Here is a 17,613-nt window from a genome sequence, read left to right on the forward strand (position 1 = left end):
TGCAATGTGATCTATTATCGATACCAATGATGTGGTAAAATTTATTGTACCGGTAAAAAAGTAACCCTGTATACATTTTAAAAGTATTGAGTACAATGGAACCAACATCTATATTTTTTTAGTAATGACATTAAAAATTTATTTGATTAATGACTTTAAAAATTTCTGGAAGCAAATTAATAAATTGAGACCGAGGGCGGGCCTCCCTGTGAGTGTAGAGGGTGTTAGCGAGCCTAAGGAGATAGCTGATTTGTTTCAGAAGCATTTCAAGGTTGAGTCTCCCTTGGGGCCCTGCGGGGGCCCACCTCCAACGAGGTGTGTGCCTTCGGGGCCTCTGGTGAGAATTACAGCTAAGGAGGTGGCATCGGTGGTGAAGAACATGACGCGAGGGAAGTCGCCAGGACACCACTCCCTTAGCATTGAGCACCTGCAGCATGCAGGGGTACACTTACCTAGAGTACTCGCCATGTTCTTCAGCTTCTGTGTCAGCCATACTTATATACCGAGCGACATGATGAGAACCGAACCGTGGTAGTACCAATTATTAAAAACCGTACAGGAGACACCTCGGACATTAAAAATTATAGGCCCATTTCGTTGGCTACGATTGTAGCAAAGGTGTTGGACAGTGTGCTTGACAAACAGTTGGAAAAACACACGGTGCTTTATGACGCACAATTTGGATTTCGGCCGGGCTTATCCACCGAGACGGCAGTCCTTTGTCTTAAGCACACTGTCCGATACTACTCAGACAGGAAAAAACCAGTTTTGGCGTGTTTTCTTGATCTCTCGAAAGCCTTCGATCTGGTGTCCTATAACAGACTTTGGCAAAAACTGTACGAGGAGACGTCTTTACCCGGGGAATTGGTGGAATTGTTCAGGTTTTGGTACGGCCACCAAACCAATGTCGTTAAGTGGGCGGGTTCGCTATCCGATGAGTATAGGTTGGATTGCGGGGTCAGGCAGGGGGGGCTTGCGTCGCCCAGACTCTTCAGCCTATATGTCAATCGGCTGATCGAGGAGCTTAGCAACACTATGGTCGGATGTTCAATAGATGGAACGTTCGTAAATAACATCAGTTACGCGGACGACATGGTGTTGCTAAGCCCATCGATCGACGCCCTTAGAACGCTAGTAGGTGTTTGTGAGCGGTATGCGGAGGCCCCGGGTCTCAAGTACAATGTCTCTAAAATCGAGCTGCTAGTTTTCAGAGGAAGAATAGTCCAATTAAACGACCAAATGTTACCTCCAGTGAGACTGAATGGCACTCCTCTTAAAGTAGTAAGAGAATTTAAGTACTTGGGACACTGGGTAACCGCATCGCTAAAAGATGACGTAGATGGGAAAGGGAGCGTAGGGTGCTGACAGTAAGAAGTAATATGTTGATTCGTAGGTTCGCAAGGTGCACTAGCAATAAAATCACCCTTTTTAAAGCGTACTGCCAGTCATTTTCCACCTGCGGCCTATGGATCAACTTTACTCAAAAAACTTACAGCGCCCTACGCGTCCAATATAATAACGCTTTTAGGATGCTGTTGGGGCTGCCGCGCTATTGCAGCGCTAGCGGTATGTTCGCGGAGACGCGCACCGACGGCTTCCACGCCATCATGCGCAAGCGGGTGGCGCCGCTGGTGCGGCGCGTACGCGGCAGCGCCAACAGTCTCCTAGCCACTGTAGCAGACAGGATAGATGGCGCTTTCTGAGAGTACTGGAGTAGCCTACATGTCTATTAAATCTAAATAAAGTACATAACATAGGTAGTCACTAACATAGGTTAAGAGTAATAATAAGCTACTAATATATTACGGAAATTTAATTTCTGATATAAATAATTTAATTAAATTAAGCAGTTCAATAATTCAAATGAATTCACAAAAAGGCTAAAATGTTATTTATTAAACAGACCTTATTACTCCTTGCAGGAATATTTAGTAGTCAATTTCTGTTAAAATGTCCTATAATATTTATTTATGTATTGAGTATAATTTACTTTCTCCCTTAAATATTGAAGGTAGCGAAAAAGTTTATAGAATGTTTAATGTAGAAAATTGTATGTAGATTACTTATGTATCAGAACATTTTTTGCTACAGGCTACCGTTTACGAGTTATTAAAAAAAACAATAAAAAGGGACCTTTAAACTCGATGACTGATCAGTTCATCAGCCTTACATAACATAAATTCTGTGCCTCCAGTGTAAAAGGGTTAAACTCGAGTTTGTCCAAATTACAAATTTTGCCAGTACAAGGTTTATTTCATGAAATTACACCTTTTGGGCTGACACCCACGGCCCTACGACTTCTAATTGCTGAGATATCGATTGTGCAAAAGGGTTAAAGTTTGCCAAAAATCTTAACCATTATGTTCAAAACGATTTATTTTTATATAATCTCGGTGAAAAAATTGGTACTTAAGAATCGTGTTACGACCCAACAAACAATTAGGCGACACTTAGCACTTATTTTATCACCTAAAGACATATAACGGCTGTAGAATAGCTATATACTCTAAGCTTACAGGCTCTAGTGACATCAAGGTCTTTAAGAGGTCCATAAGAGGCTTTAAGATCCACAGTAGCCGTTTTGGCCGCTATAATGGATCTTAAGCAGCTAGTGTTATAGCTCAAAGTGAATTCTACCACCTTAACATCTATATGAGTAATAAGCAGCTGCAATTTTCACTTAAGGTTCTAAACAGGCGATAAAAATTGTTGTATAGCTCCATTACTCGCAATCGCTTCTTAACTCCCTTGTCTCACTTACAGTCGAAAAGAGAAGTTATGAGTCACTTTTATAGATCATGTAGTCGCAGACGGCCGTTATTCAATACCTTAGTACATCTTCTAGTGTTATTAGAGTCTTACTTACAACCTAAGCCTATAGCGCCATGTTAATATGACCGATGAATCAATAAGCAAAACAAAAACTGTTAATTAGAACGTAAATACTTAATAAAAATCGATACTTTTACTCAATATAGACATAATGTTAGTATTGTTGTATTTAAAACCGGACTTCACCTATATTGTGTAATTTTGCGAAAATTAAATACGGTGGACCACAATTTAAAAAATATTATATTCAGATAAATATGCAAAGGATCAGAGGCCCTTTAAAATTTTGTTAGTAATACATATAGTTATTGACAGTGTAATTAATTTCGACATCATAAATCCGCAGATAACACCGGCATCAGTGAACTAAAATAATTATTTGCTTTTATTTATCCGCCATTACATTTCACTTCAAGCTGTCACAGTGCAAGCTTACAAATAATAATACAAAATGGAAACATCTGCAATCAAAGCAGTCAGGGCTAAGGAAAAAATGTGCAATTACCTTCTTGAGTGTAACAAATATTGACTTTAAATGCTAATATACCATCTAAAGCTGAAAGTATCATCTATATAGCTCTACACTACTACCCAAACAGTTAGTATTCGCTTATTTGGCACCCTTTTAAATCCTAAGTTAATCAACGCTATTACAGCACTACTTTAGCGCTCTTCTACTACAACAGTTTGTAGTCACCTATATGCAACCCATATAGCTCCTAAAGAATTAATTAACACTATTGTAGCTCCACTATACCGCTCTTATGTCTCTTTTTTTATCCGCTAACCCTACTGTAGCACTGTTATAAATCTTATGGTGATAAAATTTGTGCCCAATCCGGGGTTAAAACGGGGTTATAGCCGGCTATAACTCCTATTTTTAGAGTACTAACAACACCTAAAGAGTAAATAGGCGCTTATAAAAATCTCTTCTAACCCTTAAATTTAGCGCCTAATGTTAGTTGGGGAACGATGGTTAAAGTAAAGTTTAATCTTAGTGAATAAACTACATTTCAAGAAACATTCGGTGTAAAGAAATCAAAATTCACTTACATCTATTTCAACTACCTAGCCTAGTACGTGAATGACGGTAAAACTTAAGTTTTTTTTATTTTTCACAAACAATTTATAGGACGTCATGATGTGTAAAGGGGTATAAATAATTTACTTTGACCGTTTTTACCATCTAGTTTCGCTAAATTGAGTTAACGATTATGGTTAATGTGCACTTAGATTCCTTTCCATATAATTTTTTTTAGTTGGTTAATGTTGTGCAAAACGGTGGAAGTCAAATATCAAAAAGAAAGTCCTGTAGAATAAAAGACATCTAAAAGGCTGATATGAAATAATTGTGCAACAAAAACAAAAAAAACATAGATGGGGAACTAAGAAAAACAAGTACAACTGCCCTGTTGTCAGTACAACACTACTAAGTACAGTACAACATTACAACAGTACAACATTACTCTGTTGAAATTGTGAATGGTTCAGTAACCATTCACAATTTCAACAAATAAATTAAATATATTAAGTCACTCTTTAATTACATTAATATTATTCTTTTTGTTTTGTTTTTTTTTACCATCAATCTAAATAAAAACAATATTTAGTTCGCAAAATGGTTCCTTTACACAATACAAAAGTTCAAAAAGATTTTAGCAACAATAGAGAAAGTGCAGTTTAACCTTTTCACACATTATTTTTGTGAAAAGGGATATAAGTTGTTTTTGAAAGCCAATATTTCCGTTACTTTCACATAAGTCAGGTTAATTTAAATGACAAATTATAATTCATGACTTAAACTGTCTAAACCAAAAACAAAAACCTAATTTTTTTAGAAACAATGCAGAGAAAACACGATTGGAAACGTTTTTCGGCCATACTGCAAAATTTAATATTTTGAGTTTAACCCTTTTACACTGGAGGTACAGAATTGACCTCCACAATGGATAGACAAGAAAATTGAATGTTCCAGTATTCACAGAAACTTAATTGCTAAATTGGGACCGAGCGAACCGAAATGAGCCAGAATGTTCAATTTAAACCTACTACGTATTTTATTCATCGAAGTTATAGTCGTAAGCGCCATCGACAATAAGGTCCCTTTTCATAGATAATACCACATATATCTTTAATCTTTCAGTTCTCATTCCATTTGATGACCGGTCTGGCCTCTGGCCTAGTGGTTAGTGATCCTGCCAGTGATGCCGATGGTCCTGGGTTCAAATCCCGGTAAAGGCATTTATGTATTTGTGTGATGAGCACAGATATTTGTTCCTGAGTCATGGATGTTTTCTTCGTATTTGAGTATTTGTATATTACATATATCGTTGTCTGGGTACCCACAACACGAGCCTTCTTTAGCTTACCGTGAGACTTAGTGCCAGTTGCACCAACCACATTTGACAGACTGATCATCGTCAGCCGGCGCGCCCCGGCGCTTTACTATGAAACTTTCCATACATAAAAATTTAGCGAACTCTTTAACGTTCGTAACAGTTTGGTGCAACCGGCCCTTAGTCAATTTGTGTAATAATGTCTCTATAATATTTATTCATCTTTCAGGGTCTACCAGATAGATCTTTATCCCCACAGCTTTTAAGTAACCGGATTTAACCCCTTACCGCATATGAAGCCATATATGGCGGATATGATATTTAACTCTATTGACAGCTATTAAAATTAAAATTTCAACAAATATTTTTTAGTAAGGGGTTAACAGATTCGAGAATTTTAATACTTGCACACATAACAATAATGTCTGTGATTGGACTTAATTTAATATATTTATAATGACTACAGGATACAGAAGAAGAAGACGAGGATGAGGAGGACGAGGAGGAGGAGGACGAGGAGGGAGAGGAGGGCGACGAGGAGGGAGACGAGGACGAGAAGAAGCCCAAAGAAAAGTAAGTCTATTATTTAATTTTATCTAAGCATGTATAGTTTTATGTTTTTTTAGATATCACCAATTGTGAAGCTAAGAACACTAACAACCCAATTAGTTTGTATAGCTACCTCCTTAGCTCCATAACTCCTGAACAATTTCAATCATAATACCACCATTGGATAAATATTTCAAAGAACTTTTTTTTTTACTATAAATTATATACAGATTTATTTGTAGATTTCACTTACAAAAACTCTTGGAGTAGGCAATATCGGCTCTTATGCACTTCACACCTGGGTGGAATATAGATACAGTAAAAATATTAGTGCACAGTGCACACATCATACAGTCAGCAGCAGATATACCTGAGCGGGCAAGGTGTCCAAGAAAACATATACACTTCAATCGTCACAAAAATAAGGACATCTAAGTTGTCATTTTAGCGTAGGCTTTCAGTTCGTCACATATATCTTAACTTCTGAGTTTTTCTTTAACACCTACACCCTTATTTAATCACAATGACAATAACGGTTAGAAAGCCAGTGGTAACTAAGCACTCAAATTCAAGCTGCTGTCATTAATCCCTACACGCACTGCCAATCAATCAAGTACGTCAGCAGCCAGGGTGCCACCAGTTGCTAGGCAGTTATTATTTCAATGGTAACTAAGCATCAACATTTTATCAGTTTAAATTTAAAAAAATACTGTAGCAACTACAAATTGACACCTCCTTTCTTAAAGAAGTATTTTATCATCAAGTGTCAAACTAAGACAATAAATAAGTAGGTTCTACGATAATGATCGGTTTTTTATTTTAACTGTCATAGGCCGCCATTCTTCCAAACCGTAGAGCATATTATATGTTAATAATATATTTATTCAGCCCGGTTATTGTACTAAAAATACTAAAATATACTATAGTACTAAAATACGATGCTCCGAATCGATCAAAGAACGAAGGAAAAATAATAAAATTGAAACTTAACACGTTCACTGTCCCAATCTGACATGTAAACCTTATGGCTTTGTAATAGAGGCTAGCCGTAGCCCCACGTGAGGAGCACGGGCAGTAAAGGTGTTAAGCATATCCAACTATGACTCCTCTCTGTATTTTGTTGGTTGGACTCATGATCCGGAAGAAGGGTGCCTCCTCTTCTATAGATGTACCCATGCAATAAAACCATCACTGCCATGCATATACCTACGTAATATGCTAACTGTTGACCATAGGAATGACGAATTTTGTTTTTACAACTTAGCAGAGAGGATAGAGTATACGGAGGTATATACAGTATCTATCGGAACAAAAGGCCAAGAAAGAGACCCATTAATGTTTAGGTCATACTGAGCAACTTTTACTATGGGACGAACCCCGAAACCCCGGAAAAAAATTTACTCTCCCTTAGAAAATTTCAACATCAGACCAGCAAAATGTATGAAACTTCCAATTATTTTTCCGCGTTTTCGGGGTTGGTCCCATAGTAAAAGTGGTTCAGTATGACCTAAACATTAATGGGTCTCTTTCTTGGCCTTTCGTTCTGATATGTACTGTATATCTTTGAACTTATTGTTAGTATAACCTAGCAGTAAACATCAAATGGCATTCCGCACAGGAGTAATCTAAGGAACGCCCACTGCGGTTTCAAACCTACAACGTCCTGTTAGAAAGTCGTACATACGCTACATGTGACATACCTCCAAAAAACATATAAATGTATGCGAAATTAATATAAAACTACAAATTAATAATAGAAATGAAACCCAAAAAAAAAAAGCTGTAATCTCTAGGGTGCGTCCGACTGAGATTTGAACCCGCGGTCTCTGCTTTGAAAAGCAAACGCCTTAGTAACAAGACCACAACGTGCCTTGACAATTGGCTCTAAATTCGGCTTCAGTTAGCTTTCGCTATGTGTCACTCATTCGTTTTGATGATTCTATTCAATAAAAGAAATAGTTTGCAGTAAGTTGACTGACAGGCCCCTGTCAATGGTTGAAGGGCAAAACGTGAGATAGATGTATGTGATGACAAGACTGTACTGCTTTCGATGATTGTCAAAACGCTTTACCTGAAATTAGCACAGCTATTATTCATTCAATATACGACCATGCATGTATGCTTTAAACGTCGATTTTTCCATATTGTTCAGATCAAAGAATATAATACTCACTAGGAGAAGAACGGTAACTCCATACAAAAAAATGTCCCCAACCGTTTATACGTTTATACTAGTGGCGCCGTCTTTGTGTACCAATGGAACTAAAGTTGACAACCTGTTTAGCCTGGCGGGTATTGGTAGGTAGTAATTCTGTTGATAAACATATTTGTTATCTTCATATCACGAAATATATGCAAGATGCAAATATTACCCCTTGTTTGTGGTATTATCAATTGATTTAAATAAAAGGCATGTTTATGTTTATAACATTATATATATTATTTATTAAAAAATGTTTTACATATAAAAATATACACTGAAAACTGGCAACTGGCAACTTAATAAAAAAATAGACATTAATAAAGCGCATTCACAAAGTTTTCAGTACCTTTTATACAAATAACATTAGGCATGCCTACCTATTAAACTTTACACACAGATACACTACACTTTACACACGGCATTTTACACAGATTTCCAACTTGTATTCATACATTTCTTCACGGTTAATTAATACGCTTTCCAGATGCGTTATGACTCGGTTCCTTCTGAACCCACTAAAGTTGTAAATTTCACTCTGGCTGCTTCAACAGCCGTTGCTCCGCATTTAGCACATTATCTATGTGCATTGCTGTAATCCATGTAGGTACAGACTTACAGTCTTAAGTGGTACGTAGCGGTACACGTTGTATGTATTATTTAAAGAGTTAATAAATAAAATTTTCGTTATGAACTTTAACCACAGCAGTTGGACAGAGTCATTGACAAATATATTTTTTATTATGGTGGGTAGACGTACCTACCCTCCATATATTTTATGAACATTGATAAAGACAGTTAGAAGCAAATATTCATTATAAAACTTAATCGCATGTAATTAAGTTTTAAGCGTTTTAAGTCCCGTTTTATGATTAATATTGTATAAAATTCGTGATAATTTAAATCAGAGTTGGGAGCAATGTTGCTGTAGAAAAATGTTTTTATTTTTATTACTCGCAACTTTTTCCCGGAGGCCAACGCACACATAGAAGCTTAAGGCGCACACATGCGCAATTATTTGGGGACATAACTTTCTTAGGAAGTGAACAGGCCTTGGTTCAGATATATTTGACACGTTGACCGCTTAGATACCAGTGGTTTTTTGACAGCTAAGGTATCAATGATTTGTTGTAAGTGTATAAATTTATGAATAGCGACTGTTAAGATATTTGTGACATGTTGAGCGCTCACAAGTAAATGCTACCATGACAGTCAACAACTTTTTGACAGTTTAAACATTGACCTCTCTTTGAGCACCTGGAGTGTATAGCGACTTCTGCTGCTGACTGTACATAAAAATATGTCCCATAGCTCTTATGTCAGCGAATTAAGAACCATGGGACATATTTTTGAGTAAGTTACACTTAGGTGCAAAACTGTCCCAATAGTAGCATCTTAGTAGAATGTGGAGAAGTGGATGTCGATCGAGGAGAGGGGCACATGATTAATACATACCAGTACTATTTAAAATTTCCTACAAATCAGCCTTACATATGATATACTTAGAATTTACGGTTATTTTGTAATTTAGAATCGAAAAGTAGAAAAAAACACATTTTTATTTTTTCGAATATTTCTAGTTCCTCTTATGGAAACTCCAAATAGGGAACCATACATAATTAAGAAATTCAGCCTCTATAAAATAAGGTATCAACTGTTTAAATCACAAACATAGTTTTGTAGTTATGGCAGAGTAAAAGTCGTCTTGAACATTGAACTAACAAACACTTTCTATGGCTGTTTTTAATGGTACACTTTTGCACCGAACTATAAGCCACCTAAAAGTAACTTGAAAAATATGCCCCATTAAAGCAATTGCATGATGATTTTATAGAGGCAGAATTTCTTAATTATGTATGGTTCCCTATTTGGAGTTTCCATAAGAGGAACTAGAAATATTCGAAAAAATAAAAATGTGTTTTTTTCTACTTTTCGATTCTAAATTACAAAATAACCGTAAATTCTAAGTATATCGTATGTAAGGCTGATTTGTAGGAAATTTTAAATAGTACTGGTATGTATTAATCATGTGCCCCTCTCCTCGATCGACATCCACTTCTCCACATTCTACTAAGATGCTACTATTGGGACAGTTTTGCACCTAAGTGTATATGCACTCATATTTTTACACTTGACTCTCCGTACATTTGTATGTATCGAACCATGGCCTTGGTCCTTGGTGTGATCCGAGGCCTGCGGGCGCAGCACGGTTCCATTTTTATCGACTATCACTATGCGCGTCCCTTTCGCACTTACATAATTGTTAGAACGTGACAGGTATGGTGACAAGGGATAAAAACGCTACCGTGCTACGCCACCTGCTCGATTTATTTTAACGTTACATTAACACCTTTAATGAGCAAGCATGGTAAAAATATTTCTTATTCATCAGGGTAAAGAAACCAGCAAAGAAAGCCAAAGATGGCGACGATGAGGGCGACGAGGAGGAAGGCGACGAAGAGGGAGAGGAGGAGGAAGAAGAGGAGGAGGAGGAAGAGGAGGCGCCCAAACCTAAGCCCAAGAAAGAGGTAAGATTTTGCATACATTTGTTTTTTTTATTGGAGTGAATTGACAATGTCAATTAGTAAGATGCTTAGAGAGAAATCCCTAGGAGACCAGAGAAAATAGTCCGAAAGAGAGGATCAAATCAGAGAATGGTGTCCCACTCGCACTAGTTACAGATTTGACACAAGTTAATGTATTGCTCTATTTGTAATGCTGCCAATAATTGTTTAATGACGTTGCTCCCTTAATCAAAAGGAGATACGAATCTCTAGTTCGACTTCTCCTACTTTTTCAAGAATCTAGAGTAAGACCAAGATAAGCCTGCAGCGATTTTGACAGCTCAGACTGTGCCAGTGTTATTTTAAACGTCAAAATTCTATGAAATCATGACGTACTTATAAATATCACTCGCACAGTCTGTGCTGTCAAAATATCCTGGTCTAACTCTATTCAGGTTGGTGATTCAAGTTTCAACCTTGTATTTGTATGTTTAGCCCACGGAACCGCCCGTGCCGCTGCCGGCGGGCAAGGGCATCCCGCTCGGCCACATCAGCAACGTCGAGATCTCACTGTCGCGCTTCAAGACCCAGGATCAGAAGATTCTGCACCAGTTCCTATACGGGGTAAGTCTTAACCTCTCAACTTTCAGTGGTCTAAGTCTGCCAGACAATAAGTTCAACTCTATGTGACAACTCATTCGAGATGACATATTTTGGTAATTTAGTTTGGTCGACCACCCTATAGGGTTACCAGATGACAGGAATTTTCCTGATGTGTCAGGAATTTTAGCCTTTTGTCAGGAATTTTAGCCTTTTGTCAGGAATGGGGACGGAACACGAAAAAGTCAGGAATTTTTTTGAACATTGTAAAAAAATTATAAATGAGATCCACTCAACTTGATAAGTTCGTAATTATTAATTAACAAATCGATACTCAAGCATACATACATAGATGTTTTAGAAATCGAATTGAATCGTACCGCGTTGACAGCTAGACCCCGTCGTCGTCGTCAAAAGATGAATGTTAGGAAAAATATTCGGAAATCAGGCATTTTGTCAGGAAATTCTAAATTTGTATCTGGTAACCCTACCACCCTAATGAAGGCGAGAATACACAGCGCCCGTATTTGAACTTGCCCTTACAGGGTCCATGGTACATTGTACATATATTATACTTGACATCCATACTGTACCATGGTTGCAATAAAGAATTGTGAACTTTAGTACTATTGCGATACAGTTGCTTTTTAAACGGCATTGTTGCTTTGGCACGCGTCTAAGTTGGAAACGTGGACTCGTCATAAAATAAATAATGGCTTGTTTAACAGATTAGGGTCTTAGGCGTAAAAATCATTTGAAATAACTCATACTATAACAATGTATTCATGCAATTTGACGACCGGTCTGGCCTAGTGGATAGTGACCCTGCCTGCGAAGCCGATGGTCCTGGGTTCGAATCCCAGTAAGGGCATTTATTTGTATGATGATACAGATGTTTGTTCCTGAGTCATGGGTGTTTTCTATGTATTTAAGTATGTATTTGTATATTATATATATCGCTGTCTGAGTACCCACAACACAAGCCTTCTTGAGCTTACTGTGGGACTTAGTCAATCTGTGTAAGAATGTCCTATAATATTTATTTATTTTTTAATATAACATTTTAAACTCTCGCGTTTTGTACACATATTTAATCACGTCGTTATTTATTAACGTCCGAATTAAAGGTAAAAACAATGAAATTATATCGCGGTAGACCCGTTTGTGTAATTAAATATAATGTATTCATGGACTTTGTTATTCTGCAGCAACTATGCCTCGACCGCAACGTGAAGCGTAATATCAAGAAGTTCCGTGGCTACGAGTGGGCGATAGGGTCCGCCGAGTACAAGGCCAAGCTCGAGGAGACTACGAAGATGGAGCCGAAGCAAGTCCGCACCATGTGCGAGATGTTGGACTTGGACAAGAAAGGTATTAGTTATATATTCATATTTAAATTAGGGTTTGCGGTGGTATAGTCTGTCGATTTGTAACTGGCCCCAAACTGCTAATCCTTTGTCTATTGTTAAGTAAAACCGCACTTGCTACTTTCCTGCAAAAAAGGGTCTTTATTATTCTAATCGGCACCTGAGCGTGGTCTAGTCCAACTCCGCTCTAAATATCAGTGTAGGTGCGCTCTCCGATAACGCGCCTTTGTTACGCATCTCGATGACACATTTTAGACTGGTTCGACTCGCCAGCACTCGGTATCCGTAGAGCGAGCTGATCCGCAGCTCGGCGGGCGAGTCCGACTCGCACTTGTCCAGTTTTTAGATTATTTTCCTTGAACACACGTGGATTGTCTCGCGCAGGGTCGCAGGCGGACCTGGCGGCGCGGCTGGTGGGGTTCCTGCAGCAGCCGGTGGCCAACTCCGTGCACGCGCGCGGCGGGGCGCGGCCGCCGCCCGCCGCCGCCGCCGCCGCCGCGCCGGGCGGCCGGCCCCGCCGCTCCGCCGCCGTCAAGGTGCACAACCGAGGTAAAAACACTGCACTATTCCCTACCCGACTAGATCAAATAGTACGTTATAGGGTTGTTGACACATGTTGAATTATATAACTAAATTGAGTATAGTTAAATAGATAGAAAATGAGCAATTATCACAATAAATTGGAAACTTATATAATATTATGGGAATAATAAAAAAATACAAGACCTAAAAGTAAAAAAAAAATTTGGAAAAGAACAATGGTACCATTCGATTACTTACATTTTATTTAAAAAGATATTGTATACCAACAATATACATAAACACAATATTCACCAACAAAATCGCAATTTCCTTGTTTTCCATACCTCGAAACGTTACATGGTGACGTCACAATGTATTGCCATTTTGTTAGAAGCGTTTCGATTTGTATTGACCATGCTCATAAATCATCTAATAAAACATGGTCTTCTCTTCCCAGAGTGACACAAGCCTACGTCACAATAACATGGACGCTATATATAGCTCTATGGCATATTATCATATAGCGCTGTCGCATGATGACGTAGGCTTGTGTCAGTCAGGTGACCTAGAAAAGACGGGAAGAGAGTACCAGGCGGAGTATATTATTATACCATGACCATGCTGTATTTTTAGTGAAATATCTACTAATTAAATATTTTGTCTAGGCTATTCCGATGAGGAGTATGAGACAGACCCAGAGACGAAGGTCAAGGGTCCCAAACCGGCAAAGGATGGCTCGGAAGATTCAGATGTAAGTATCATTGAAAATTGAATTTTTTTTTTCTTAAGAGAGGAGTACAATTAAGTTTTTTTTATATGAGCTGTTCAGATTCTGATATTTATTAATAAAATTTAAGTATTTTACCGGTAATTTTACAATATAGGTAATAAGTAATTCAATTTAATTATTACTAATTAATTTATATTTTTATGCATTTTACAAATATTTGTTGGAACTTGAAAAATAAAAATATGTAACAATATACACACAGTGTATCAGACTGAGTTTTATACAATATACAGGGCGTCCCACGGCGATGCCACATGGAGGGAAAGTACCTTAAATATCATAGATAGCATATTTTGCTGAAAGAAGACTTCATTTTATTTTTAAAACTTAGTAAAGTTGCATTCATACTTTTTTAATTTTTTTTGAAAAAAAGATGTATGGAAAAAAATTATCGCGTCATTGGAGGAAAAGTACCTTAATTATTGTAAATGAACATCTTACTGAAAGAAGACATTATTTCGATTTAAAAAAACAAGTTGAATTGCATTTTAAATAATTTCATGGTTAAACCGGGAATCGAACCCGCTACACGAGAAAAAAAAATACCTTGTAGCTTTGTCATACCGATCGAAAGGCTTCAATGTGAGAATTATTTTTTTGCCAAATAACATAGTGTTGGAAACAAAAGGAAGACCATTATTTTTTTCATTTGATGTGAAATTTTGATTAGAATAATGACATTCCCGTATGGGCATACAACTAATCTTTCATTTTAAAGTACCTATTACTAATGAATCAGTACCCACTTGAGAAGTACTTACGCATCATTTCCTTATTATAATTGTAGTGCATGATAAAATGATAAAGAGATAAGTAATAAGTAGGAACGTACCTGTTTGTATGCAATCAATTGAGTTTGTGTGCATAATGTTCTGCCGTATGCGTAAACGACAACGAGCGTATTTTAATTCTTGCTATAATGTGTTTAAATTCCGTGTTTCGTGTCATTAAATTAAATAAATCTGTTAAAATAAGTGTCAATTATTGTTTAAACATGTTTTAAAATTACTGACTAGGCAGAAAAACAAGTATCTTAAACTATGATCAGGTGTTGAAAGTAAAAAAAAAAGTTTAAAAAGTTTGTTGGCGGGAATTGACTATTTTATTTAGTTATTTCGCTTTACGAGGATTTTGTTACGACGGTATTGTATTAAATAATCATGGCGTATCAAAATAATGTTGATTTAATGGAAGCATACTTTTTGAACCACAAAAACATAACATTAGCCTTAAATTGGCACCGTGAAAGATATCCTGATAGAAATACACCATCTCGATTTATTATGAAACGGTTGGTGGATAATCTGACAAATTTGGGACGTTTCGATCATCGATTACCACAACCACGGCACCAAATGTTAAACACTGACGATGAGCTCGACATTTTGATATACTTTGAGGCAAATCCTAAATGTTCAGTGAGGGAAGGTGTAGCAGAAACCGGATTTTCGAAAAGCAAAATACACCGTGTACTGAAAAAATACAAATTTAAAAGTTACGTTAAAGGGCGATTAGTACAAAAATTGCAACCGGGTGATCCTGGTAGACGATTGATTTTCTGCCGAGAAATCGAGAGGCTCATTCTAGAGAATCAAGATTTTCTTAATAATATTATCTGGTCTGACGGACAAACTTCAGCAATAATGGTATGTACAACAGACATAATAATTATTAAAATAAAATAAATTAATAACCGCATCTGGAGCAGGGAGACTCCCTTACGTATCCGCGAGACTAACAATCAAGTGCGTTTTTCCTTCAACTGTTGGTGTGGTATTGTAAACAACCGGGTCCTCTTAGTACATTTTTACGAAGGGCATCTAAATACGGATAGGTATTTAGAAATACTTGAGATTTTAAGAATTGAGATAAATAATCTTCCGTTGGCAGAACAACAAAACATTATTTTTCAGCAAGATGGGGCTCCGGCTCATAACAGTCACAGAACAAGGGATTATCTCAATGAACACTTTACTTCCTGGATCGGAACAAATGGAGAAACTAGATGGCCGCCGAGATCCCCAGATCTAACCCCGTTAGATTTTTTTTTATGGGGTTATGTAAAAAATGTAGTTTACAAGAACCAGTATGAAAATGTCCACGAGCTACAAGCAGAACTTAGACGTATTATTTTAAATATCCACCACACCATAATTAAAAAATCGACAGGGAGTGAAATAATGAAAAGAGTGAGACTTTGTATTGAACAGGATGGAAAACATTTTGAGTATTTGATAAATTGTTTTAATTTTGTATTAAAAATATTAAAATGCATGGCCTTTATTTTTATTTCGTTATTTAGCAAAAAAGTAATTCTCACATTGAAGCCCTTCGATCGATATGACAAAGCTACAGGGTATTTTTTTTTCTCGTGTAGCTGGTTCGATTCCCGGTTTAACCATGAAATTATTTAAAATGCAATTCAACTTATTTTTTTAAATCGAAATAATGTCTTCTTTCAGTAAGATGTTCATTTACAACAATTAAGGTACTTTTCCTTCAATGACGCGATATTTTTTTTTCCATAAAATTTATTTAAAAAAAAGTATGAATGCAATTTAACTAAGTTTTAAAAATAAAATGAAGTCTTCTTTCAGCAAAATATTCTATCTACGATATTTAAGGTACTTTCCCTCCATGTGGCATCGCCGTGGGACGCCCTGTAGACTCCCAAGGGGAAGAAAATAGAGCTCGCATTTCACTTGTTCAAGACGCATCAAACACAATCAGCGGTGATAGGGCCACCTCATACTAGCGTCTTCTGAGTGTCGGCGTCTAGTCGGCGCTATGGAAAATGGCGTCGCTGCGTAGTCGCGCCAACGTCGCGTGAAGTAGCTGCCTGGTTGGCTGGTTGACTGGACGTCAATAGACGCTAGTGTGGGGTGGCCCTTAAGCGTGAAGAGTATACATATACATAGATTAGTATACATATTTAAATTAGATCGCCCAGGCATATTATAGAATAACGTTTGTTCGTAGGGCTCGTTCAACCCTAGCGGGTCGGAGGAGGCGGACTCGGACTTCGACCCCGAGGGCGGCGAGAGCGCGGGCGGCGCCACGCGCAAGCGCAAGAGCAGCGGCCGGCGCCGCTCCGGCGGCAAGCCCGGCAAGCGCGGCAAGCGGCAGCGCGGCAAGCCCACCAAGGTAACACTTCGCACAATAGCTTGGTGACCCCTGTTTCATTGCCGTGGCAAAAATAATTTTGTATTAGAGCCGCCATACACGGACTGCTCGAGCAGTAACCCAGTGATCAACATACACGGACTGCGTTTGCAGTTTGACCGCATGATGAAATTTCACCGCGCAGCCAACCGCCCGAAGCAGTTGCAACTGCTTGAGCGGTTCGTGTATTGCCAAAGAAGATTTTGTATTGAAACTGCAGATCACCTCACTGCGCCCGCTTGAAACTGTTGGCACTGACTGCTCAAGGCAGTCCGTGTATGGCGGCCCTTCAGGTGTATTTTGAAAGTAAATTTTGTAGTTACAGTAAATTTACTACTATCTTTCCACACACTGTCGCGAGACACGAGTAGATGGCGACACTTTTTGATATTTAACAAATTAAACACATCAGTGAAAGAATAAGGATCAAATTCAAGTGGCATTCTAATAGTTATTTGTTTTACAAAGGGGCAACCGGTCGTGCTTTTAATATTATTATAAAAGCACGAGGGTTAAACAAAATTATGTCCCCGAGTGAAACACACAATTTTCACCACACCAACCTGAAGAAAATATTAACTATATCAAACAAAAACCAATCAAAACCAAATTAATGTAATTAATTAATTACCATTCAAAATCATCATTTAAAACAGCAAACACAAGAAAACAACTCAAAATTTGCATTGGTTACTTTGCCTCACATGTGAATAAAATACAACTTTGCTATCGGTGTTTGAACAATCAAGAG

General features: G+C 37.6%; 1 protein-coding gene across 3 annotated transcripts in view; it reads left to right on the top strand.

The window, feature by feature from the left end:
* LOC134673733 (protein DEK) overlaps positions 1 to 17,613 on the top strand; it is a 40,568-nt gene that overhangs the window by 17,473 nt on the left and 5,482 nt on the right. For all 3 annotated transcript variants that reach the window (XR_010099507.1, XM_063531744.1, XM_063531745.1), the window contains exons 5-11: positions 5,635 to 5,741; positions 10,310 to 10,445; positions 10,917 to 11,045; positions 12,230 to 12,392; positions 12,773 to 12,937; positions 13,576 to 13,661; positions 16,680 to 16,844. Coding sequence is in view for 2 of the 3 variants with exons in the window: in XM_063531744.1 (XP_063387814.1) it covers positions 5,635 to 5,741; positions 10,310 to 10,445; positions 10,917 to 11,045; positions 12,230 to 12,392; positions 12,773 to 12,937; positions 13,576 to 13,661; positions 16,680 to 16,844 (951 nt within the window). In the remaining variant the exon portion in view is untranslated. The remainder of the gene's footprint in view (positions 1 to 5,634; positions 5,742 to 10,309; positions 10,446 to 10,916; positions 11,046 to 12,229; positions 12,393 to 12,772; positions 12,938 to 13,575; positions 13,662 to 16,679; positions 16,845 to 17,613) is intronic.

Source organism: Cydia fagiglandana, chromosome 19 (genome assembly GCF_963556715.1).
Source record: "Cydia fagiglandana chromosome 19, ilCydFagi1.1, whole genome shotgun sequence".
Classification (NCBI taxonomy): domain Eukaryota; kingdom Metazoa; phylum Arthropoda; class Insecta; order Lepidoptera; family Tortricidae; genus Cydia; species Cydia fagiglandana.